The sequence below is a fragment of the Filicampus tigris genome, chromosome 17 (assembly GCF_054856515.1).
Source record: "Filicampus tigris isolate MCC_2025a chromosome 17, RoL_Ftig_1.0, whole genome shotgun sequence".
Classification (NCBI taxonomy): Eukaryota; Metazoa; Chordata; class Actinopteri; order Syngnathiformes; family Syngnathidae; genus Filicampus; species Filicampus tigris.
In genome coordinates this window covers 4,293,608-4,318,626 of record NC_141233.1, presented here as the reverse complement: position 1 = coordinate 4,318,626, position 25,019 = coordinate 4,293,608, and the positions used below count along the sequence as shown (strand labels likewise).

The following is a 25,019-nucleotide window of genomic DNA, read 5'->3' as shown; positions in this document are numbered from 1 at the left end:
CTTGTCTAGCCCAGCCTGGCCCCTCCCTCTACTCAGGTGTACAGGGGGTTGACCCTTGCGCTGTGACATCATTTCCTGCTTTGGCGGCATCAGTGCACAAATGGAATATTTCAAAGGATCCACCATGAGAGGCCACAAGGCCCATGTGCTGCCACTCATCCATCGATCCAGATATTCTCTTATTTCTGGCGGGAAAATGGAGAATATATTTATCAATCAATCACATTTGTTTATATAGCGCTTTTCAAACATAAAAATGCAACTCAAAGTGCTGTGCAATAAAAATGTCCAAAACACAACATAAAAGTAAGAGCCGCCCTCCCTCCCAACAAACCCAAAGACATATATCCACCAGTACCTCAGCACTCATACCCCCCCCCCCCCACACACACACACAACCTGATAAACTGTGTTAAAAAGACATGACAACGCACAGAGAAACCATATGAGGAAAGGGGGGTTCATTCACGTTGAGGGGAATGACGGCCCACGGCCACAGGGAGTGCCACCATCACCGAGACCCCCGGCCCAGATTAGCCGGGGAGACCCCACACCTAGTGTACAGGCCCCCGGTCACCTAGACCTAAGGAGCGCCTGCGATGACGCCCCCCGCGGGAAGGGCAGCACCCCCACCACCCCCCAACACGGAGGCCCCCCATGAGGAAATACTGGAGCTAAAACCTAACAACAGAAAACAACAAAACTAAAAGACAAAACAGTAATATAATCTAAGAACTAAAATCAGTAAGATAAGGTAAAAATAGTCCCCAATAAAAAGACAAAGACAAATTACTTAAAGTTAATTTTTAGTCAATAAAGCCAGGATTGTGTCAGCTCACAAACATTATTTAGTGTCATTGTAGGCTGTCCCAAGGTGGGGATTATGTCAGAACAATGTTGTAACTTTATTTTCTATTTTGACATTAGTTACATTAAAAGTCATGAATTTGTGGCTTAATGTTGTGTTAATTTATTATACCATAAATCATGTATGGTATTTGTTTTTGCAGATAAAATCACTTAAAATAGCAATATAGCTTAGTATTTGAATGACTCCCGATTGTGATTTTAACACCAAGGCAGATGTAATAGTGTCACAGCAGCACTATGCACACACTAGCTATATTAACATTTAAAAATAAACAACAGGAAGAAAACAGACACAAAAATAAAGACATTTAGAAAGGGGATAAAAGATATTACACATAATACGCTACATGTTTGTCTATAAACAAGTGGCAGCAAATATAATATGCCTATATAATATTAATAATATAATACACATTATTAATATTTTATAATATTATATATTACAATGATGTTGATTGTACGTATGTCATATAATACAGTAAAGTTTGTTGCACATTTTCTCAAGAAGTGTCACCTCACACAGTGGAACATGTGCATGTTCTGCATGATGTTATCAAGTAGATATCCGTTTCACACTCACCAATCGTTTCCCCTTCATGAAAAACATAAAACAATATTATATTAATATTACAATCTCATGTAAAAATGTTTTTTTTAAACTCCTTACAGAGCCTATTTTGCAGTCATTTTTCAGTCTCTCTAACAAATAATTATTTGCACTTTCAAGTGCAAAGAGCCAGATATTAGCTCTGCTTTTAAGAGGATAGAACACTGAAGACAGAAATTAAATTAACGCCGACTGCAACACGTACACAACTCTCTAAATACACACATTGCCCAAATACTTCCCAACTTCACTTCAATGCACATTGATTACTAAAGAAGGTATGGGATCTTTTTTTTCTTTGTTAATGTAAGTGTTTTCGCAGCTCACCCTTGCTTTGGGGCAATATCACACCTCTCGTACAAAAGACGTTCTATTTTCCATATCTCCTTGCATCTGCTTTGATGTTACAAATGGTAAATACTAGCTGGACCTGCACTGAATATCACGTAGCAGGCTCATCCACTTCTCACGTGTGAGAACGTGTTTCATTATTGCTTGAAAACAGCGTCAGTCTGTAAGCACAACTAGGTAAGAGGTTTGAAATTATCTCTAAATAGTACAGTAAATTCTTAGCTGGAGTTCTGAACTTAGATACTGATGTGTGAGAGTGTCTTCTCGGCTCGCTACTGCCACCAAGCAGCAGGAGAAGAAAAATACACTGCAGACGCCAGTTGGCAAAATAAAAAGACATCTTTATAATTCAATTCATAATGAACACGATAAGTCAAAGAATAAATTACAACATCTTACATCATCATTTTTATCTTTTTCAGGTAATCTCCAATGTCCTCGCTAAAAGTCGCTAGAACTCGTCAAATCTTGGTTGATCTGGAACTCGTCGACTTAATTTACATACGTTTTATGTCGTGGGGAAAATACTTTTTCTAATCCAGAGAGTGTGAGTCAGTAAAAACACTACAAAAGGTGATGCGGCACTAAACAATTAACTTAATATTGCTAAATTTAACGTGTCCAAAAAGGAAGGACGCAATGCATCCTGGGATACGTAGGCGAACGGAAGCACACGTGCCACAAGTAGCAACCCTTCACAAGGAATGGGATTGGTTGCACGAGAAGTCAATTTAATTTATGCCAGCCTATTTTCCATAATTCTGTCACGTTTCAGACAGCAATTTGGTCAGATAGTCTGGCTTATTACAAGTGCATGATGACGAAAGACGTTCTTAATAAAAAAAAAATTACATCCTCTTTTTCTTTCACATACAAGTGGGGACACATTTACACACTACAATGCAACAGAACAAAAGACTCATGATCACTCATTATCACGTTTACAAAATAAAAAAATATGTTCAAGCGCTTCCATCTTGATAACATGCACATTTAAAAGGCTGGTGAAAGATGAAGCATTAAAAAAAGTACTTATAGATTTTTTTTTTCCAAACAAGATTTAATTTACTATTTTAACATTGTGATTTTTCTGAACCAAAAAAAGAATCACTTGAATGGCAATAGAGAGGCATCTGGGTGACAATGATAAAATCTATACATTTTATAAAATCTATGCTAGGTTTGTACATGCAACAGCTTGAGATGACCAGCACCTCATTAGTAGCTGAACATCTGCTGTGTGGCACCGCTTTGCTGCTGTGGCATGGGCGGCTGACTCTGGCCTGGCTGCCCTCCCTCGGGCCCCTGACTCTGGACCCCGTGAACCTCCCCCTGGGCGCCTTCCACCACAGGGGTGGCCTGGCCGCCCTCAGCCGTCGGTACTGGCCTCCAGGCCAGAGTCTGAGATTCAAGCTGGTGACTCATGGGGTTGACAAGAGTGGCAAGGTTGATGAAGTGTGAGACCGACTGAGCCGACTGTTCTCCCGCTGGGCCGACAGTTTCTGGGCCAAGGTCGGCGGGCCTGTTGTGGAGCATGGCCGAGCCACTGACCGTGTCGAAGGTGACAGTGAGGATGGAGTTGTCCAGCGACAGGGGCCGGTCGCCGGCTGTCAGGTGCCTGACGGCTACGGGCTGCAGGCTTGTGAACTGAGCTGGGCTTGGGCTGGTGATGGGTGTGACCGTGATGTTGCTCAGCCCCACTGTGTTGTTGGGGGAGGAGCCGGATGGGGCATTAGGGTCGGTGAGTACCACCACCTGAAATGACCGCAAGACAGGAATTATAGTAGCAAGGATTTCTTCTGCAGCAGCAAATAAAGAGTATCTCATTGAACAGAAAATTTTTATTTGGCAACTACATGTACTGGTAATTCAACATTTTCATGAAAAATATGCCAACAAAATAATAGGAACAGCTCCAAGAGTGTAAAATACAGTTCTACACCACTCTAAATTACAACAATGGCAATAAAAAATGTAATTTCTCATCCACAGGACTGTATGTTCTAAATTGTAAGTATCAAAACTAGGGAAATAAAGTGATTGAAAAATCTCGGTGTTATATTTGACTCAACTCTGTCTTTTCAAATGCTCATTAAGTAAGTACGCATATTACTAGAACTATAATCGCTATATCGCTAAGATCTGACCCATTCTATCTGCTAGGGACGCAGAAATCATAATTCATGCGTTGTTACATCTCACCTTGATTGCTCTAACGTACTACTCTTTGGTCTTCCCATGTCTATTATTAAGTACAAAATGTTGCGACGAGTCTCCTTACAAGGACAAGAAAGTTTGATCATATTACCGATACCAGCCAACATGCATTGGCTCCCGGCACACTTCAGATGCGATTTCAAGGTTTTGCTACCTATAAAATTTGTCTTAAGTGGACTCTTATTGTAACTTAATGTAATATTGTAACTAACAATGTATATAGCATCATATGTTGCCCACTTGGCATCCATTGCAACTTCCTGGAATGGGGATTCCCCCATCTGCGACCCCTTCTCAAGGTTTCTCTTTTTTTTTTTTTTTTCTTTGCCCTCCTGGTGGTTAAGATCAGGGGACGTTATTAATATTTGTCAACTGTGAGTGTGTGAAGCCCTTTGAGACTTTTCTATGATTAAGGGCCATATAAATAAAATTGTTCGAATATTCAGATAAATATGCAACCGTACCTGCTGGATACTCTGCACTGCAGAGCTCGTTTCTGTCTCCTCACCAATTATTACAGTTTTGAATTCTGGTAGGGTTTCATGTCTGGGCTCTGTGAAATCAACGTAATCATCTGATCCGGAAAGTTCAGGCTCGGGCGTGACCCTTAGCTTCTTCTTGGCCTGGCGAGCAGTTCGGCTGGGTCTTTCTTGAGACGGGCTGTCTTTTTCTAGCGCCAGGCTTGGCTATGGGATTGTGAGGTAATTCATTACATTTCAAAACACACACACGCATATAAGATGCAGTAGCATGATGTACAAAAGGTTATCCATCTTTGCATATTTAGTGCAGAAATCATAAGAAAAAGCTTTTTTCATGCGTCAAGCTAACCTGCACAATGCTAATAGATGAGTCATTGATTCTCGGGGACTCTTGAAACTCATCAAAGTCGTCAATTCTCACAGGGACAACCTCGAAACGCAACATGCAAACAAAAGGCAGTTTAGTGTGTAATTGCATAGAAAAGTTCAACTAAATTAAGCAGTGGCGCTCACCTCAGGGTGTTTGCGTCGCAGGTGTCGGTTCATTGAGGCCCGCGTGGAAACCTTGGTGCCGCAGAGGTTACATGACTGGGCTTCCACCTTCTCATGGGTCAGGTGTACGTGCTTTTGCAGCATGTACTCCGTCAAATACTTTTTATCGCAGGTGGCGCAAGTCCAGGTCTTTCCCACTGTAGACAGAGGGAACATGGTGAGGCTAGAATAGAATACGCCTTTATTTGTCCTGTAATGGGAAAATGATGGTTTTACCAAAACCAAATAGACAGTAAAATCACACAAGAATAATAATAATACTGTATCCATTCATCTTGCGCTTATACAGGTCAGGTACAGTTGGGTCAGCTTTCAGGGAGCAGGAAAGCCTCGACTTTCCTCTTCCCAGCCACTTCATCCAGCATTTCTAGTAGGATGCCAAGGTGTTTCTAGGTCAGCCGGGGTACATAGTTCTCTAGCGCATCCTGATTGTTCCCCGGTGCCTCTTTCCTCCCAGTAGGACATGCCCGAAACACCTCACCAGGGAGGCATCCCAACCAGATTCCCAGATTCTCATCGGATGACAAGCATTCACACCTTATCACTCAGGCAGAGATCGGACACCCTACGGAGAAACTCATTTCGGCTGCTCATAGCCACCATCTTGTTCTTTCAATCCCGACCTAACTTACAGCTCATGAGCATAGGTGAGTGTGGGAATGCAGATTGACTGCTCCATGAACAGTTTTGCCGTTTAGCATAACTTCCTTCTTCACCAAGGCAGACCAATTAGCTCTCTGGATCATTCAGACACACAAATCACTCCACCACTGTATGTTGAAGACTCAAGAGAGCGTGATATCAAAGAATTAAAAAAACTACAAACAATACAATTAAATGTCATATTTTTTATGAATCGATACTATTGATCAGTCCCCATGTGGGTTATACTGTATATGTGTTATATTTTAGAAATGATTGACCAATCTCAAGTGTTGAACTTGAAAATGACTTCGCTTGATGATGCAATACGAATAGAGGTTTGGGGTCTCCTGAAAAGTTTTGGAGATGTGACAATTCTCCCGGATGGCAAAAATATGCACAAGTGATTGTAAAAATGTTTTTTTTAAGGCAAGCATACTATAGCTGGTCCAGATACAATGATTTCGTGAAAGTGGACAATTTTCTTGGCTTGATCAGATTGATGGATGGATGTTTCAATGCCTCTATTGCGATGTGTTTTTTTCTGTTTTGTCTTGTTCTTTAAAAACAAATGAGCTCATGACAAAACCGAAATGTGTGTTGAAATGCACTGATAAAATAATACCATGAACCTCCCGCTATTCTCGAAGGATAGGGACCAAGCCCTACCACGTATGGTGAAAATCTGTGAAACACTGACGCCCTCTCCACTTCCAAAAGTGGTTGTAATGGCCTATAGATGACACAAGATGGCAGGAACGTTCTTAAAACAGAGAGGACAAATATTCACCATAAACACCATGCATCTAGTATGTACAGTCCACAATCATGAACCCATGGTATATAAAAAAAAACTGTAATGCCCCATCAATAGTATTAGCTTGCATACTATCTTAAAGAACATGATAGCCAAAACGGATGTGATCACACATGGGTAAACAAATTGGCACACTAGCAGTTTACACAAACAGTCTTACATTTACGCTCAAAATAAATGTTCAATTATCATCAAGTGGAGAAAATACGGCACATTAGAGTGAAATTACCAAGAAATGGATGAACCTAAAACATTTATGAAAAGACAAGAAGAAAATGGGTCAGGGAGACTGCCAAGAGGAGGACAGCAGGCAGGAATTTCTGACAAGTAGTGGCTGTTCAGTACATGTGACAACTGTGCCGAGTCTGTCGACGATTGAAAAAGCCAATCCACATTGATTTTATCTGCCATGTACAACAAAGTGAGGCATATGCACACCAACCAAGATCGATTATTACCGTACATAGCATACTTGCCTGTATGAATGAGTTTGTGTGTCTCGAGAGTGGTTCTTTCACTGAATGTCTTGCCGCACAGCTCACACATGAAGTCCTTTATACCTACAGACACACACACACACATAAAAATGTGTTGCAATACATTGCTAATTTTACCATAGCAATTTCAAACGATAACTTACCCGTATGTCTCTTATAGTGTTTGAGCATGTTGACTTTCTGGGCAAACTTGCGGTTACACTCCTTACATTCGTACTCTTTGATGCCCTTGTGCAACTTCATGTGGTGCCTGAGGGCATGCTTGGTTTTCATGCCTGCACAGGGCAAACAGTAGGTTTCATCATGTTGAAACAATCCCAAGTAGCAGCTAGTCATGCACACAATAGGATCTGACCTTTCCCACATTCCGCACACAGGAAGTCTCGGATGTCGTCGTGGACCCTCAGGTGCTCCTTCAGCATGTCCTTCCTCGCAAAGGATTTGCCACATTTGTCACAGCTGTGGCTCTTCACCCCTGCAGGATTTACAAACCTCTTCTAGTTCCTCATATTTACTGTAGATTATACAAGATGTTTTCTATCCACACCGTGTACTTAATACATGAAAAAAGACAATTGTAATGTAGAACTTAAAAGTCAAATAGTGTACTGTAGGTATATTTGCATGATCTCACCAGTGTGGATGATCTTGTGCCTTTCCAGGTTACAGATACTGTTGAAGATTCTGCCACAAATTTCACAGGGATGGATATACCTTGAGAAGAGGTGAGATGAGCACATGAAAATGTCAGACGCTTTGGTGTCACAGCCTACATGTCAGGGACCATTTTCAAATCATGCTTGTAAATTAATCAGTGTAACTTTTTTACGATTTACGGCAGTCTTATTTTTAACATGTGCTACTTTCCATCTGTTTACTGCGCCTCGCTGGGCGTTCCGGCGGACTGAGGGCATTTTCTATTGCACGCCCCCGCTGCACTTGACAATATGGTGACAGAAAGTAGACTAGACTTTAGACCAGGTCAAAGAAGGTCTAAGTTGTGGCGCAGGTGGTGTAACATGACTGTCTGATTTGATTGAAGCGCACACCACACTCCCCAGTGGCCAACTAAAAGTGGAGATCTTCTTGCTGTTCCTTTTAAATGTACTTTGCGCACGCTGATCTCATCCAGTGAGTCCTTTTGCCACGTGAACCATGCACCACTCTTCATGAATTAGGAGGGAATGAGGAGAGCCGCTTCCTTCGGATGACAAACAAGTTGGCTATATTCCCTCCCACAATGGCGCCTACCCCCCTTTCGACCTGCGCCTGTCTACCAAAATAGCAAAAGAAAAAAAACTCCACCCATGTGCGCAGTTAGACTGCACTTTGCGCTAGATTTGCGCTGGGAATGAAAACAGGGCACTAGGATTTGCAGTCTTTTAAGATGTCACTATGACAACTTCACAAAATTCCACCAAACAAGTCAGTAAGTCATAAATCAGATTATGCAAACAAAATGTGTGGCTCTCTATCACTTCGATATTTTAAGTTTCATGAAACAATGATATGTAAACATTTGGACTGCACTTAAGCACTGAACTTGTCTAGATTCTATATCAGGGGTGTTCAATCCTGTTCCTCAAGGGCCGGCGTCCTGCGTGTTTGCCATCTCTCCCTGCTGCAACACACACCTGATTCAAGTGATCAGGATCGTTATCCAGTTTCTGCAGACCTTGCTGATTATCTGACCATTTGAAGCAGGGAGAGATGGAAAACAGGCAGGATACCAGCCCTCGAGGAACAGGATTGAAGACCCCTGCTCTATATCAATAAATAAAATGCACATATACGGTACATAAAAAATAAAGCCTACCGACCGACCAAAATAAAGTTTTTGTTTCGTTATTATTGTTTTTTCCCCCCAAAACTGCAGCCTTTGCAATTTGAACCACTGTCAGTATGCTCCTTACTTCTGCATAGCAGGGTCAGGCAGCTGCTCTCTGTGGATGACCAGGTGGGCGTTGTAAGTGGCCTTGAGTGCAAAGCGACGATTGCAGATCGCGCAGCCATAGCCGTGCTCTTTGTGCTGCTCTGTGATGTGTTTCAGGTATTCTCGGCCCTTGGCAAACGACATCTGTGGACACGGGCGAATGACCCGTCAAAATTCTGGTGGAGTCACATTGATATCGTGATAACGTTTGGCCGACTGGAGGCCAGGCTAACCTGACATTTCTTGCAGTTGTACTTGTGGTGCTCGGGGTCATCTTCATCTTCCTCATCGTCTTTTTCGTCGCTGTCGCCTGCTGAAATGCCAATCTTTTTGATGAAGTCCTCCCTCTCCTGCTCATCCATTAAGGCTATATCCTGCAACAAATAGGCTCATTTCAACAAGATATAAACATTAGGAGAAAACCTCTAGTAACTTTGGGTAAGAGCTACAATACTGTATGCAGCAATAGCTAATTAATCAATTTCTTCTCTTGTACATACTGTATTGCAACTTTTAGAGGTTATTAGGTTTTGAAAAAGTATTTTTTTGTAGCTTAATACAAGTGCAAAAGTCAGGTTTTGTTGGCCTGTTTGCTTCTTCTTTTAAACAGGATTCAGCAAAATCTACACAATCAATTGTTACATTGTAAAGAACAGATTAAATTTGGTAGAGTATCCTAATAAAACAGGTGTAAATTCAAGATTTGAATGGAAATTTTCACTTTTACAGTCCATTTCTATGTGGGTCTAGTGAGTGGCAGTGGTGAAAAAAGTTGAGCAAATGGAGCTCTCCAACTGGGCTTGAGTGAAGATGTATGACCTTGCGCTTTGATTTTTTTTTTTTTTTTTTTAAATTTAACAAGTCAGAAGGACATGTTTCTGTGTTTTTTTGCTCTTGCTGGAGCCTTGTTGTGCTCTACTAAGTGCTTTTCTCATTCCAGTAAAGCCACAAGAAAATGTTTGATGATGATAATGAAAGAGCAAGCACCTTGGAAAAAAAAAACAGGATGGTGATTGGACAAGCATGGTCTGTCACATTCTATCAAAATAATCCTAATCTTCATAATCTACATAAGAAAACAGTGTTACTTCTATAATCTCAATGAATTAAAGACGAGGCTGCAAATGGACTAGCGATAGATGCCTTACCTTGAAGTGAACATGAATGTGATCACGAAGCACGTCCACTCGGAAGAACTTGCGGCCGCAGATCTCGCAGGTGTACTTCTTATCGCCGTGAGTTAGCAGATGTTTGTTCATGTTACTTCGGCAGGAGAACACCTGTTCATACATATGAGAATAATGGTCAACTCCTGGGATAGTGCGCGAATGCTGGGCTAGCAGGCAGAGAGCTCGCCTTGCCACAGATGGGACATGGTGATGGTTCCTTTCTGTACTTTGTGGCTTCTTCCCCATTGGTCTCCAACTCCTCTCTCTTCATGTGCTTTGTCCCTGTTCAAATGTAGTCTTATGTTAGATCCACTTATAGGGGACAGATTTTGGGAGGGGGGGGGGGATTTTTTAAATTGGTTGTGTAAAGATAGTCGGGTCTCTAGAGTGTGCTATTCTTTTGCAGTCTGAACGTGAAGGGAGTCCAAGAAGTCTTTAATAAAGCATTTGTTTTGGAAAAGATACTACCGGTGGACTGGCAACATTGAGTAGCCAGGGGTGGCCAAATCCGGTCCTCAAGAGCCACAATCTAGCCTGTTTTAGGCTTATCCCTATGGCAACACACCTGTTTCAAAAGATCGGCTCATCAGCTAGAGTTTCAAAAGCCTGATAATGAGCCTGATGATTTGAAACAGGTGTGTTGCCGTAGGGATAAACCTAAAACAGGCTGGATTGTTGCTCTTGAGGTCCGGACTTGGTCACCCCTGCAGTAGCCGCTCATTTCATTGCATGCTGTACCTCTGCTGCAGGCATCATGGAAATGAAAGCCAGACGCTACATTTACATGAGACAAAACTGCACCCCAAAACTGAGTGATTTGAACTATAGTGTGAAATAGAATGTGAGGCTGAAATGTTCTGCCTCTGGCTGTGAAATGGTTAATTGAATTGTGTTTAACTATCATTTGACTCATTCACTGACATTGACAGATTTATTTGTCTTTTCACAGTCCAGCCATTCAATCCCAGGGAAGTATTTATATTTTTTTTCCCATTTTTCTTTTTAGGGTAAAAGATGGTCTGAAAATGTCTGGCAGTGAATGAGTTAACAGGGACATTTTTAACTGTGCACAAAATGCACCATTGTCATTTCATTTAATATGAACAGTTCCAGTATTTTTTTTTTACTATTTAAAGCGGAAGTCAATACTAACATATTTTTTTCAAGAATATGTTTCCAGCAGGCCCACTAGTTGAAGCACGGCATTCTGATTAATTTTGCATTTGTGGAATATAAATTAAGCAGCAAAATGCACTTGTTTTTAGCCATCTCTGGGGGCAGCCATTTTGTCATCTGTCGACTGAAAATTACTTCACAACTGCTCACAACGACCAATCATGACTGACCTGTTTTCTGAATTTGAGCCGTGATTGGTCGTTGTGAGCAGTTGTGATGTCATTTTCAGTCGACAGAAGACAAAATGACCGACCCCAGAGATGGCTAAAAACGAGTGCATTTTGCTGCTTAATTTATATTCCACAAATGCAAAATTAATCAGAATGCCGTGTTTCAACTAGTGGGCCTGCTGGAAACATATTCTTGAAAAAAATATGTTTGGGTTGACTCCCGCTTTAAGTAATTTACGATTCAATAAAAAGTTAAATAATCAAGTACGTGTACTGTAAATTCTTCACCCCAAAAAGTGTTTATTTTAGCCAATGGGGGGCGCTGCATGCGCACACGAATGGTCAAAATGGTACCACCTCTGCCTTAATTTGGGCCAGGTAAAACCCCGAAGCCTACACTGCACCTCTCGACAATGATAGGAATTTCCAGGGTAAACAGGCTCTTAGAGTGATGTTGTTCTTCTTCATTGTAATTATTCGTTTGCGACCCAGGCTATTTGAGCAGACAGGTATCAGAACAGCAGGTGCGCCAAGTCACAAAGCCCGCATGTCTCTAAGAACTCCATGAACTTGCATGATTAAACAACCCACAATGTTGAAGCTTTCCCCTTCAAGAATGATGAGAATACTGAATTCTTTGCCATCCTCACCAACGCCGTGCCTCCTGTGGTGCTCCTGCATGACGTCTTTGCGGTAGAACATCTTGTTGCAGATTTCGCAGGAGAAGAGCTTTTCACCATGCTTCTTCTTGTGCTTGGACAGGTTGCTATTAGTGGAGAAGAAGCGGGAGCAGATATCGCACTGGAAAGTCTTGTCGTCTGGAGAAAAGATGATCATACAATTAGTTTCATTTTACTGGCTCACATTCATGCACTGCGATTGGCTGGCAACCGCTCCAGGGTGAACACTGTCTCTCACACAAGCAAGGATGGGCTCCAGTCTGGATGAAATTCAGACAGGTCGACCACGTGTATTATCTACTCAATTTAATCCTATCAGAGTGACAGAACTGAATCACGCCATAACCCTTGAAAATGTGTGAATAAATCCACTTGAGAATTTGAATGATCTAATATTATAAAAATAATGTATAGCTCATTTACAATTGAAATGCAAAATAAATCTGCACTGTAGCGGACTGTTGGGTGGAAATGAAGCTTCATAAATGTGAATCCTTTGTTCCCACTTCAAGTTAATTCAATTAATCCAACCACTCTATATATTACTCATATTGTGGTCATCTTGTTCAGGGTCTTATCAGGGGCTGTAGCCTATTCCATCTGACAAAGGGTGAAGGTTAGACCACATAAACCCTGAATTTGCCAACAGTATACTAGGGTGATTGAATAAAGTATTGAGCATTCTTTTGTATTTTGGACACTTTCAGAAAAAAGGGTGAGCCATGACTGGCTGTTAAATGAGCCCTGAGTAACTGTGATTTCATTTTCAGTTGACAGCAAGTGACAAAATGGCCGCCCCCTGAGATGGATAAAAACGGGTGGATTTTGCTTCTTCACTCACATTCCACAAACGCAATTGTAATCAGAATACCGTGTTTCGACTAGTGGGGGCGCATACAACATATTATTGTAAAGAAAATTTGGGGGTTGACTTCACTTTAACAATACAACCAATGCACTGAGCATGCTCTGAATAGAGGCCCGTTGGCAAGTCTCTAAACAGGGGTGGCCAAGTCCGGTCCGCAAGAGCCACAATCCAGCCTGTTTTAGGTTTATCCCTACGGCAACACACCTGTTTCAAATGATCAGCTCATCAGCAAAATTTGCAAAAGCCTGATAATGAGCCCGATCATTTGAAACAGGTGTGTTGCCATAGGGATAAAGCTAAAACCGGCTGGATTGTGGCTCTTGAGGACCGGACTTGGCCACCCCTGCTCGAAAGGGCAATTTAGTAACAGATTTTTAATCTAACAAAAAGAACAGAACATCCTTACCTGTCCTGCAGTTGTGGAATTTTAAGGCATTTTCCAGGCGGAAGGATTTGTCACAAGTGTTGCATTTATATTTGTATTCTAGGTCAGGCTGTTAGATACGCAAAAAAACAAAACAAAACATGTTTTTAACAAGCAGTTTAGACAGAGAAGCTAATCATCCATTGTAATATTTTTGTATCATTACCCACCGCATTTTTACTGTGTTTGTAGGAGATGTGTTGCTTCAGACTTTCCTTTCGACTGAACAACTTGTCACACTCGTCACATTTAAACAGTTTATCACCTGGAGAAATGGAATGAGAAGATTCACTTGAATTGTATTATTTCCCTAAAAGAGGAAAGTGACTCGTCACTCTTGCCAAACTCAGAGTAAAATAGTGCCAGTACCGTGTGATCGGATATGTCGGTTCAGGTTACTGCTGTTCTGAAAGACCTTGTTGCACAGGGAACAGCGGTACACCCTTTTGTGCTCTCGGCCTTTGTGTCTCTTGTGCACACTCCCGACGTCTGAAGTCCCGAGATGACGGCTTCTCTCTGTAGCAACTGCTAACTCGGAAATAAGCGACTCGGTGCTCGCCACGGGTGGCTTCACATCTGCACACATGAGGAAAAAGTAATGGAGAAATCTGTGCTGTATATTGTCCAGGTTGGCACTAAACTCTGGAAATAGAATTAAAACCATGATAACTAATTATGTGAACACTTTTGACCACCATCATCTCTTGAGTTTGGAAGGCTGACTTAAAGGGCAATTCAAGACAAAAATGCTCTGTGCAATAATGTTTTTTTTTGTGCCCCCATTAGTCTAAATAATGTATTCTGATTCATATTGCATTTGTGGAATAAAAATTAAGCCTATTAATCTATCCATTTTCATCCATCTGAGGGGGCTGACATTTCGGCTTTATACCACCCTCTGCTGTCGACTGAAATTGGCGTGGGGCACAAACATTACTGCAAAGAAATGTTTTGCCTTGAGTTCCTCTTCAACCACACCCATGTTACCGTGCACATGCAAAAAAATAATAATAATCATAAAAAATCTTTCTCCCTTCAACCCTCCTCCTTGGTGATTTCAACATACAACACTACCACCATACAAAGAAATACTCGGCAGTTTTAACTTCCATCAACATGTCAACTTAGCCAAACCACCCACTCTCTGGACCTCATCTGCTCTCCAGGATTCAATTTACGCCACCTCTCTGGCTCCAATCACCACCAACATTAACAAAACAATCAGACATCAATTCATCTCAATCAATAACTTCACATGCCAGACTGCCCCCAATCCCCATGGTGTCCCCCAAGGATCATTGCTCAGCCCTCTCTGCTTCATCCTCTACCTGTCTCCTTGTCCCCTTGAGAAGACAGAATAGAAACAACAGCAGCGCAAACATTATTTAACACATTCTATTCACATTACCAAAATGGAATTTAACAGTTGTGAATGAGTAATGAAGCTATGGCAGTGGCAGACAAGACAGACAGAGAGAGAGAGAAACAGATCACTTCTGTTTTGCTCACCTTTGCTCCTGCTTGCTGAGGCGACAGCTCGAGGCCTGCACCCTTTAGCTGTCCTTCCACGAGTGAGCCCCCTCTTCACAGCAGGCCGAGCTGCGGGGGAGTGAAGCTCGTCACTGGGCCCCACTGCGCTCTCCTCCTGTTGTGGTAGGCAGTCTTCTCGAAGCTCTGTTGAGGCCATCGCTTTGCTGTCTCCTGTCATGAGATGTGAGCATAAAACGCAGCTGGAATCATCGTTATTAAACATAAACAGAGAACCAGTGGTCCGGACCCCTTGTGAGCACATCTTTTTGAGTAAAGTGTCAAGGACCTACAATACCTACAACCTACAATACTTTCCTGTTTGGGCTGCACTAAAAGAAAGGTTATTAAACTTTTTCCAATGTCAAAATTGAACCTGTTGTAGATCAAATTTCAACCTTTTCCAGCAGCCAATAGCTGTAGCATTAAATTGTACACATCCATCTATCTTCTACACTTCTCATCCTGTTCAGGCACAGGCGGAGTTGGAACTGGAGCTAGCTAGCTAACTTCGGATGAAAGGCAGTCTACACCCTGGACTGGTCAGCAGTTTATCACAAGGCACATATAGAGACAGGCAGCCAACCAATCACATTCATCCCACCGCTGAGTGGGAACTGAACCCACACTCACTGTCACTACACTATCATGAATAAATAGTAATCACATTTAAGAATATGAAATATGGCTTACAATAAATGCAGGATTATGCCTGTTTGATGCTGTTTGAGTCATAAAAGTCAAGGATTTCAAGCACCCTTTGGAACACAGCGAAAAGTGTTACTATTATATAACCGCATCTATAATTTTTAAGGATTGGCTTTATGACATCTAAGCCTGTCATTACACTATATTCATTTCCATAAAGGGTGAGCTAGTACGATCCACACATTCACTCACTTTCATAGTAGGACAGAATAGTTTGAACTGGCTTACCTGCATTTTTGTAGTTCGTCACAGGGGGTGGAGAGGAGCTGGTTTTCACGTAGGTCTCTGTAACAGATCCAGAAGATAGTCAGATACGACTACCTCATTATTATATATTCAAACACATCATGTTTCCAATTTTAGGAACCTCGAGGTGGCAGTGGCTGAACTGGAAGCTTGAGCATGGGCTTCTCCATCTTTTTGGCATAGAAAGCTCCATACCAGACCCTCAGCTCTGCTCCTGGCAGCACATCCTGTTCAACAAATGGCAGAAGCAGAAAGGATGTTTACTGTGTATACACACTCAGAGGTTTGCTGGGATTGGGTGTGCATACAAACCTGGGATGTGTTGAAAAACACCTCATCATCCTGCTGGTAAGCTGTCAGATTCTGGTGTCTGTGATCAATGGCAGGTCGTACCAGCATCATCCAGTTACACTCATCTTCACTACTGCAGTCAAAACACATCACTACGCCATCCTTCTGGAAGATCTGCTCATCAGAGAGGAGGGATGTAGTTAGAGCAATATCGCAAACTGCAAATATCTCAGAGATCACATGAACGTACTTTCAAGGGAAACACTCCTTCTTTGTCCAAAACGGGGACACGCTTCGCCTCGAAGGGCCCAAAACGAGTCCTTTTGACCAGCCGTTGCTGGACGAAAACTCCCTCGCCGCCTTCTGCTACCGGCCTGATCTCCAGACTATTTGGAATTGAGGAACTGAAACAGGATGGAAGTCAAGTACGTTTGTTATTAAATCGGAACTGCACATCTTCAAAATTAGGTACACCGATACATTGTGATGAGAGCTTTAATCAAAAATATTGCTCGAAACTACAGATGAATCAAAACTCAGTTTTAATAATAGATATGTTATCGTGCGTGTAGTTTGCAGTGATGATAAAATGCACTGCATCATACAGACAGCTGTTCTGTAACACAGTATCTTGCCTACTTTAGGGGTGGCTGGTGGTAAACCAACCCATGTCAGTGTTGTGATTTTATTTTTTTATGTTCATGCTTGTTACATTTTTTATTTTCATATTAAAATGCTTCCATTCAGTCTAGGTTCATAAGCCGAGGCAGAGATAAGGTACCACTTTCCTCAAAATGTTATTCTTTGACTGATTGATTTGATCTAGTAACGGGAAGTCATGTTCGTGAGGAACGGTTTGTGTATTGTACATTTATATGCAGTCCAGGTTTTGAAACGTGAAACCCGCAACCGACTGAGAGAGGCAGTTGGCAATGTAGTTGTCCTTGCCAGCCTCACGCTGGATGTCTGTAGTAAACTCAGGAATGGCGGCGAGCTGGCATTGCTGTCGACCAGACCACAGCTCCGAGGTCTTGGCCATGGCAAATGTCAGCGGCTTGTTGTCCACGAAAGCAGTGTCGTGGCGGCTCTCCAAAAAGAATCGGAAGTGCCTGGTGGGGAGGAAGAGGCCCAGGGGCTCCCTGTCAAAGGTGCTCTACTTCCTCTCGTTGACACAAAGCTGCCTGCTGAAGAACGCCAGTGGCTGCCAGGCTTCGCCCAACCACTGTTCCCAATGAATAATCTTGATAAGCTTATTGTAAGGGCGACCGGGGCAGTGGGAGATGGATGGATGCACTAGCAGAGATGCACTGGCCAACACAGCCTTTGCAGAGTTGAAAGCTTTGTCCATTATTGATCGACCTTATTGATCACGCTGGGGTTGCCAATTGTGAAGATGTGGTAAATAATGAGATGATGAGACCAAGGCGAGTTGTGCTCCATTTACTCTCCACACCAAACTGACCGTTTACAGAGCAAGCAGCTCTCTTTAATCCTTCCACGTCTATAATCCCTTTGAACCCGGAAAACGTCAACTCCCTCCCTGAAAATACCATCGATTGGCATTTATGTAATGTACTGTAGGTTGGTGTGCCATTTTCTGACATGCGGTGGCGGGCGGACCCCTTGGTGGTGGACTTGGAAGAAAGTAAGTCAAGCTCACCATTATAGTTTGAAAGTTAATAAATAACAATTCAACTGACAAAAAGCCTCTCGGAACGGTTTATGTTCGTATTTTGGGGACTGAGAGAAACTGTACGTAAGCTGCTCATTTCCTTATTCTCTTATAAGTGAGCCTTGTACCTATATTGCTGAGCAGAAAGGGGGCACTTTGAGAGTAGTTGTTTACTGATTTTTCCAAAACAAATCGATACATTTGAAAATACAAGTTATTATTTATGTGAAAATACATCGTTTTTCAGTTCAAAATGGGCCACCCTCACTGGGACATTCTTTTAAATGTCTCTTCTTTATGGGTCACCACCAGGGATGTAACAATGTTCAAACGTCATGATAGGATATCATCATGAGATGAATCTCACAATATTGTGGGAATCTTGGCGATAAAAAAGCTCGCAATACTAGATAAAAACCCTAGATCTTGTTTTTGAAAAATGAATACATAAATCATATCAGGAAAAATAGCACAATATTGGGTTTTTGTACATAAAAGCAGGGACAAAAGTTATTTTATCGTCATGTGTTCCTTTTAGTGTTGTAACGATACCTAAATGTTAGCTTCGATACTTTACCTGCATAAAGTACTGTACTCTACTTACGAACGTCTCTTCACACGAAATTTTCAAGTTACGAAACGCCTCAACAGGAAAATATTGCCTCTTGTTTTTTAAAGATAGGAAAGGTAAACATACAGTATGGGCTGCCACTCGCAGCTGCGGAGTTTCCTGAACGCAACATACTCATAGCTGCTCTGCCATTGCTATTACCTAGCATCTTCCTGGCATCCCATTGGCTAAGAGGGACCTCTACCGTATGTGTCTATGTGTGCAGATAGACAGGTAGATAGATACAGTATGTGATAGATATGTCTATGCAGCGTCCTCGTCATTCGCCCCTCGGCCATGAGGTGTTCCGATAGTTTTATGTGGATTAGAAACGAGGAGAAGAAAAAAAGAAAATAGGTTGGGGTTTTTTTTGGCCATACAAACAAAGCAAGAGATAATAGAAAAGTATGAAAAGGGGATGCGTTTGGTTGATGTCGCCAGAGAATATGACCGTAATGTATACAGTCGCCACGTTATTACATCCGTTCTTTACAAAACGCCAGGCAAAAACCACTTCTGAGAGAGAACATGAACCAAAGAGGGCAAAACGCGATGAGAACAGCAATTAAAAGGTAAAGGACCATCATTTTTATTCCCTACTCTATTCTTTGTTATTTACATTATACACAACTCTCATTTATTGTGCAATAATCTAATTGTAACATGTGTTTTCATGCTTTAGAAAACATTTATGTCTGAATATTGGGGGGCTTGGAACGGATTACGGCATTTACGTGGAAAACACGTTTCTACTTGCAACATTTTCTACTTAAGAAATTTCTACTTAAGAAATTCTGAAATTTCTTCCGGAACCAATTAATTTCGTAAGTAGAGGTACCACTGTACCTCGATTCCAGTACCTCAACAAAAATCTAATATCAGCAAAAGCAACAAAATTAAAACTGACAAAAGAACTTCAAATTATTTTCATTTTTTTTATTAATTCAAAATATTAGGATATGCATCTGTTTGTGAGCCTGTGGGGGGAGGGGGATACATATATTACGCTGTTTCTTTCTATACTTATTTACATTTTATAGACTACATGTAAATTAAACTTTAAGAAAACTACTTCCCATTTATTTATTTTTTAAACGTCACTAGTAGAAAATGTACACAGAGGTTTATTGAGCCATTAGTGCAGGCATGTCCATCTCCGGTCCTCAAGGGCCTGTGTCCTGCCTGTTTTTCATCCATCCCTGTTGCAACACACCGGATTCAAATCATCAGTAAGCTCTGAAGAAACATAACAATCCTGATGATTTGAATCAGATGTGTTGCAGAAGGGAGAGATGGGAATCAGGCAGGACAGCGGCACTTGAGGACCGAGTTAGGACACCCCTATGTATATCTATGTAATTCACAATGCTGTGTTCTGCTGAAGCCGGCGAAAAGTAATGCTGTTTGACAGAGATGAGCAGCTTTTAACATCATAACATGACGAATAAGATTGTGGCAATTTTAATATCGCAATATCGCTGTTATCATTACATCCCTAGTCACCACACTATGTTAATTTAAAGGCATATGCACTAAAAATTAATATAAGAATTACATAAAAATAAATCTCACATATTAATCTTGAAAACGGACTCATCATGTGATATACAGAGGGATAGAAAATAAGACATTCCTATCATAAAAGTACAGTACCGCTTTGTCATGAGTCTTTGATAAGATTGTGCAAATACAGCATAGACTATTGAGACTTGTGCATCCAGCATTAACATTATTTGTTTAATACTTTTGCTTGCAGTTAAAACTCAGCCTCTAATAGGGTAGACTTATAATATGACCCAATCAAGAGCTTTGGAAGTTCTTTACAGTGAGGTCAAATGTCAGTTACACGCGTGTTTACTATATGCAAAACTCAAATAGAGTGATAGATACCAGTCAAATGTTCAATTAGGGGCACACTCACCGGGCCCGACTGAGGACAAAAGAGTCCTGGACGGTTACCAGGGGTCCTAATTCGGGGCACTCAGAGTCATGGTACTGCCCACAGTCCTCACACCCTGTATCACACAAGCATATAAAGACAAACACACACACACACCCCCACACACACACCACGCCTGTCATTGAAGCGCTTTGAGTAGCAAAGGTAGAAAAGCACTATACAAGTGACAGCCCATTATACACACACACACACACACACACTCCCTTAGTGCCACCTATATGCATTTCGAGGGGGATCCATACTCACAGATGCACTCCTCTGCAGTCTGAGATGCCATTCTGTAAACCTAGCAACAAATAAAAGGGAACCTTGAAACAAGTAGGAAGCCAAAGAGTTGACAGTTGTCAAATGAGAGGAAAAAAACAGACTGCCTATACAAATATAAATGAAATGATGCGTCTGCAAATACAATTAATGCGGGGACATGGAGCTGTACTGAATGCGCAAACAAAACAGTATTGTGACAACATGAACCAAGCGACATAGTTGGAGCCAACATGTTAACGTGTGTAGTGCGAGTAGATCCAGGATTTCAGCTGCTCCCAAACTGTAGCCGGGTTTTAACTCCGATCTGAGCGTCTGGTCTCGAACAAAAATGTAACAAAGAACAGTCGGCATGGCGGATGGACGGGAGACGCAAAGCGCCAAACCGGAGTCGCAGTCCCCCAGCGTCCAGCAAACAGCAATGGAGACGACATGGGGAACTCGCAGGGAAACAAAGAAACCGGCTACACGTTTTCGACCCAACTGTGGCGAGAATTTGCCGGAGTCCGACGTACATTGATGGTGAAATATCTTACCTATCTGCAAAAGACACTTCATTTAGCGAATCCTGACTCCGGGTTCCAATCCGCTCCAGAAACGGCGCAGGACCGGAAATGAGATGCGTGGTGCATTGTGGGAGTTGCAGGCCAATTTGAATTATGCGCCATTGAACGTTAATTTCGGTCATGTCAGCTTCGTTTGGTAAAAGTACAATTCTAATTGTATCCATCCATTATCTGTACCGCTTCTCCTCACAAGGGTCGCGGGGCGTGCTGGAGCCTATCCCAGCTGTCTTTGGGCAGTAGGCGGGGGACACCCTGAACTGGTTGCCAGCCAATCGCAGGGCACACAGAGACAGACATCCACACTCACAATCACACCTAGGGGCAATTTAGAGTATCCAATCAACTTACCATGCATGTTTTTGGAATGTGGGAAGAAACCGGAGTGCCCGGAGAAAACCCACGCAGGCACGGGGAGAACATGCAAACTCCACACAGGGAGGCCGGAGCCGGGATCGAACCCACGACCTCTGAACTGTGAGGCGGACGTGCTAACCAGTCATCCACCGTGCCGCCCAATTCTAATTGTATTAATTTTAATACATTTTATATTGCAATGCATGGATAATTGTATTGCGTATAGGACATGGATGGGCAACGTGCAAAATAGGTGCTCTTAATATATTTAATTTTCCCTTAGCAAAAAGTAGTTTATGTCGCTGTCCTGTGATAAACACTTATGTCAATTTTTGCCCCGATTTTTTTATTTTTACGTGAATGGGGTTTCTGCATTACATATATTCTATTAACGCGAAAATATATATTTTTTTAAATACAAAATTGGACATGCATGTTTTTCACTGGACAGCGACGATATATATATATATATATATATATATATATATATATATATATATATATATATATATATATATATATATATATATATATATATATATATATATATATATATATATATACACACATATATATATATATATATACACATATATATATATATATATATATATATATATATATATATATATATATATATATATATATATATATATATATATATATATATACACATATATATACATATATATACATATACTTCTTTCTGTCAAAGTGCCAATACTTAGCCTTGTCAGTATTGGTCCAATTATTACAAGAAAAGGAAATGTTATTGATTCAAGCTTGCATTCAGTTTAGAAGTTTAGATGTGTTTCAGTAAAATGACAAGTAGTTTGCTTTAATTTCTATATTTTCAACATCATAGTACTGAAGTTTACAGGTTCACAATTGTATAGTGCTCAACTGTATTGTCTTTATTTACATTAAAAACACACGAAAGGAGTTAAAAACATTTGACTTGACTTTATTGATCCAGGTTTTTGTCCCTAATTGGCATTGGTATTATATCACAGAATCATCTGTCTCAACAAGAACACATTTTGTTTTTAATCATTTTAGGCCAGAAATCTGTAATGATTTTTGTTGTTTAATATCATGTATGATGCACTTTTTACCATTGATTTGTGAGTTTTTGAATACTGGCGTATCTGATTTAGTAAGAGCCTCGACTAAAACACAACATAGTTTGGCACATGAACAAAATGCAGAACATTTGTTTGAACATGTTTATTTAACCCTTTCATGCAAAGTGGTCACTACAGTGGACAGCTATTTAAAAGTTGCTTTCGCCTATATTAATTAAACTAAAAAATATATTTATATTTTAAATATTAACATTAAATCATAATTAATGCATGCAAGGATTTTTTTAAATTTAGATTAATTAATATCGGCGTTATAATTATAATTAACATAGTACAGAGGAAAAATACTGTAAGTGACAGTGCTGCAGTGAAATATAAGGAACAGCATTGGATAAAAATAAAAATACAATAGTGGGGAATGTTGAGTATTGCACAATATAAGCAGGACTGCACGATTGCACTAATGTCCGCCAGTTTGTAGAGACTACCCAATGTTCTTGTTAAACTGTCTGACAGCAGCAGGCAAGAAGGAGCGGCGGAATCTCTCCTTTGCACAGCGAGGGTGTAAAAGTTTGTCGCTGAAGGAGCTGTGGAGTGCTGTTAGAGTGCCTTGGAGGGGGTGGGCCGGATTGTCCAGCATTGATGACAGTTTAGCCATCATCCTCCTGTCCCCCACTGAGTCCACCGAGTCCAGGGAGCAGCGCAGGACAGAGCCGGCCCTCTTGACCAGTTTGTCTAGCTTCTTCTTGTCCCGGGCCGAGACGCCGCCTGCCCAGGAGACCACTCCCTGGAAAATGACCGATGCAACCACAGAGTCATAAAAGTTCATGAGGAGTATCCTCTGAACCCCAAAGGACCTCAGTCTCCTGAGTAGGAGGAGTCTGCTCTGACCCTTCCGAAAGAGAGCGTCCGTATTGTCGCTCCAGTCCAGTTTATTGTTCGGATGAACACCCAGGTACTTGTAAATTGAGACTCTCTCAACACCTGTTCCCCGGATATTCACTGGTGCAGAAGCAAAGTGTTGGCACCTGCAGAAATCCACCACCATCTCTTTGGATTTCCCCGCATTGATCAGGAGGCGGTTCTGCTTCCACCAGTCCACAAAACCCTGAGTAAATTCTCTGTACTCCCGATCGTCTCCGTCTGTGATGAGGCCGACAATCGCAAAGTCGTCAGAGAACCTCTGCAGGTGACAGGTAGGGGTGTTGTAGTTGAAGTCCGAAGTGTAGAGGGTGAACAGGAAGGGAGCCAATACAGGTCCCTGCGGCACCCCCGTGCTGCAGAGGAGCACGTCAGACACACAGTCCTGTGTCCTCACATACTGTGGCCGGTTTGTGAGGTAATCCTCGATCCATGTGGCGAGGTGGTGGGCCACTCCCGCCCGCTCCAGCTTGTCTCCCAATAGGGTGGGCTGGATGGTGTTGAAAGCACTGGAGAAATCAAAGAACATGATCCTCACAGTGCTCCCCGCCTTCTCCAGGTGGGAGAGTGAAGTGTGGAGGAGGTAGACGATGGCATCATGCACGCTGATACCAGGCTGGTCCATTGAGAAGCTCACGAGGGGGCGCAGGTGGACGAGGACCAGTCTCTCCAGGGTCTTCATCAGGTGAGACGTCAGCGCCACTGGTCTGAAGCTGTTGAGCTCCTTCGGGTGGGGGGTCTTTGGCACCGGGACCAGGCAGGATGTTTTCCACAGCTGGGGGACTCTGCCCAGCTTCAGGCTCAGGTTGAACATGTCTGCGCAGGGTTTGAGGAGCTGGGGGCTGATGCCAGCTGGACCCGCTGCCTTCCTCGCATTCCTCTTCTTCAGCTGGTTCTTCACCTGAGATGTTGTGAAGGCCAAGGCTGGGCAGGAGGGAGTGCTGGCTGTCTGGTGTAGCTGGGAGCTGGAGACTGTGGGGAAAAGAGGGGAGGGGGTGACGCACACAGCAGGGGGAGTAGGGGGCTGCAGCAGGAGGGACTGAGCGGGGGCAGGCATTTGATCGAACCTATTGAAAAAGAGGTTCAGCTCATTTGCCCACTGCAGGTCCACCCCAGTCCGGGTCTTGGGTTGTCCGTGGCCTGAGTTGGTCTTCAGATGTGAGGAAGATAGAGAAAAAAAAAATAATATAAGTGATGCAAAACAAATAAATGGGGAAAATGGAAACAATTTAAATCCTGAACTACCCTTTCTCAATAAAGAAATATTTGATGTGATGACTTTTTTAATGCACATTTTTACTTTTATTATATATTTGGAAAGGCACAGTAAGATATCTTAAAATGTACTGTACAAGTATAA

At 42.0% G+C, this 25,019-nt stretch overlaps 1 protein-coding gene across 4 annotated transcripts; it reads right to left on the bottom strand.

Moving 5' to 3' along the window:
- Positions 1-2,148: 2,148 nt before the first annotated feature.
- On the bottom strand, positions 2,149-21,401 carry prdm15 (PR domain containing 15). 4 transcript variants are annotated; one of them, XM_086012198.1, is made up of 24 exons: positions 21,270-21,401; positions 20,716-20,755; positions 20,431-20,524; positions 16,478-16,631; positions 16,249-16,401; positions 16,058-16,163; positions 15,919-15,975; positions 14,965-15,156; positions 13,825-14,031; positions 13,626-13,720; positions 13,438-13,525; positions 12,134-12,301; positions 10,325-10,419; positions 10,117-10,248; positions 9,202-9,342; positions 8,949-9,112; positions 7,670-7,749; positions 7,391-7,510; positions 7,179-7,310; positions 7,015-7,098; positions 5,041-5,216; positions 4,877-4,957; positions 4,510-4,731; positions 2,149-3,583 (listed from the first exon to the last, which is right to left on the bottom strand). In XM_086012198.1, exons 2-24 carry the CDS (start codon positions 20,744-20,746, stop codon positions 3,047-3,049), a joined length of 3,309 nt encoding a protein of 1,102 aa, XP_085868324.1. In that variant the 5' UTR covers positions 20,747-20,755; positions 21,270-21,401; the 3' UTR covers positions 2,149-3,046. The 4 variants fall into 4 exon arrangements, with proteins under 4 accessions (XP_085868324.1, XP_085868326.1, XP_085868328.1 ...); XM_086012200.1 differs by lacking the exon at positions 21,270-21,401 and having other exon boundaries at positions 20,716-21,228; XM_086012202.1 differs by lacking the exons at positions 15,919-15,975; positions 16,058-16,163; positions 16,249-16,401; ... (2 more) ...; positions 20,716-20,755; positions 21,270-21,401 and adding an exon at positions 15,676-15,708.
- Positions 21,402-25,019: the final 3,618 nt, after the last annotated feature.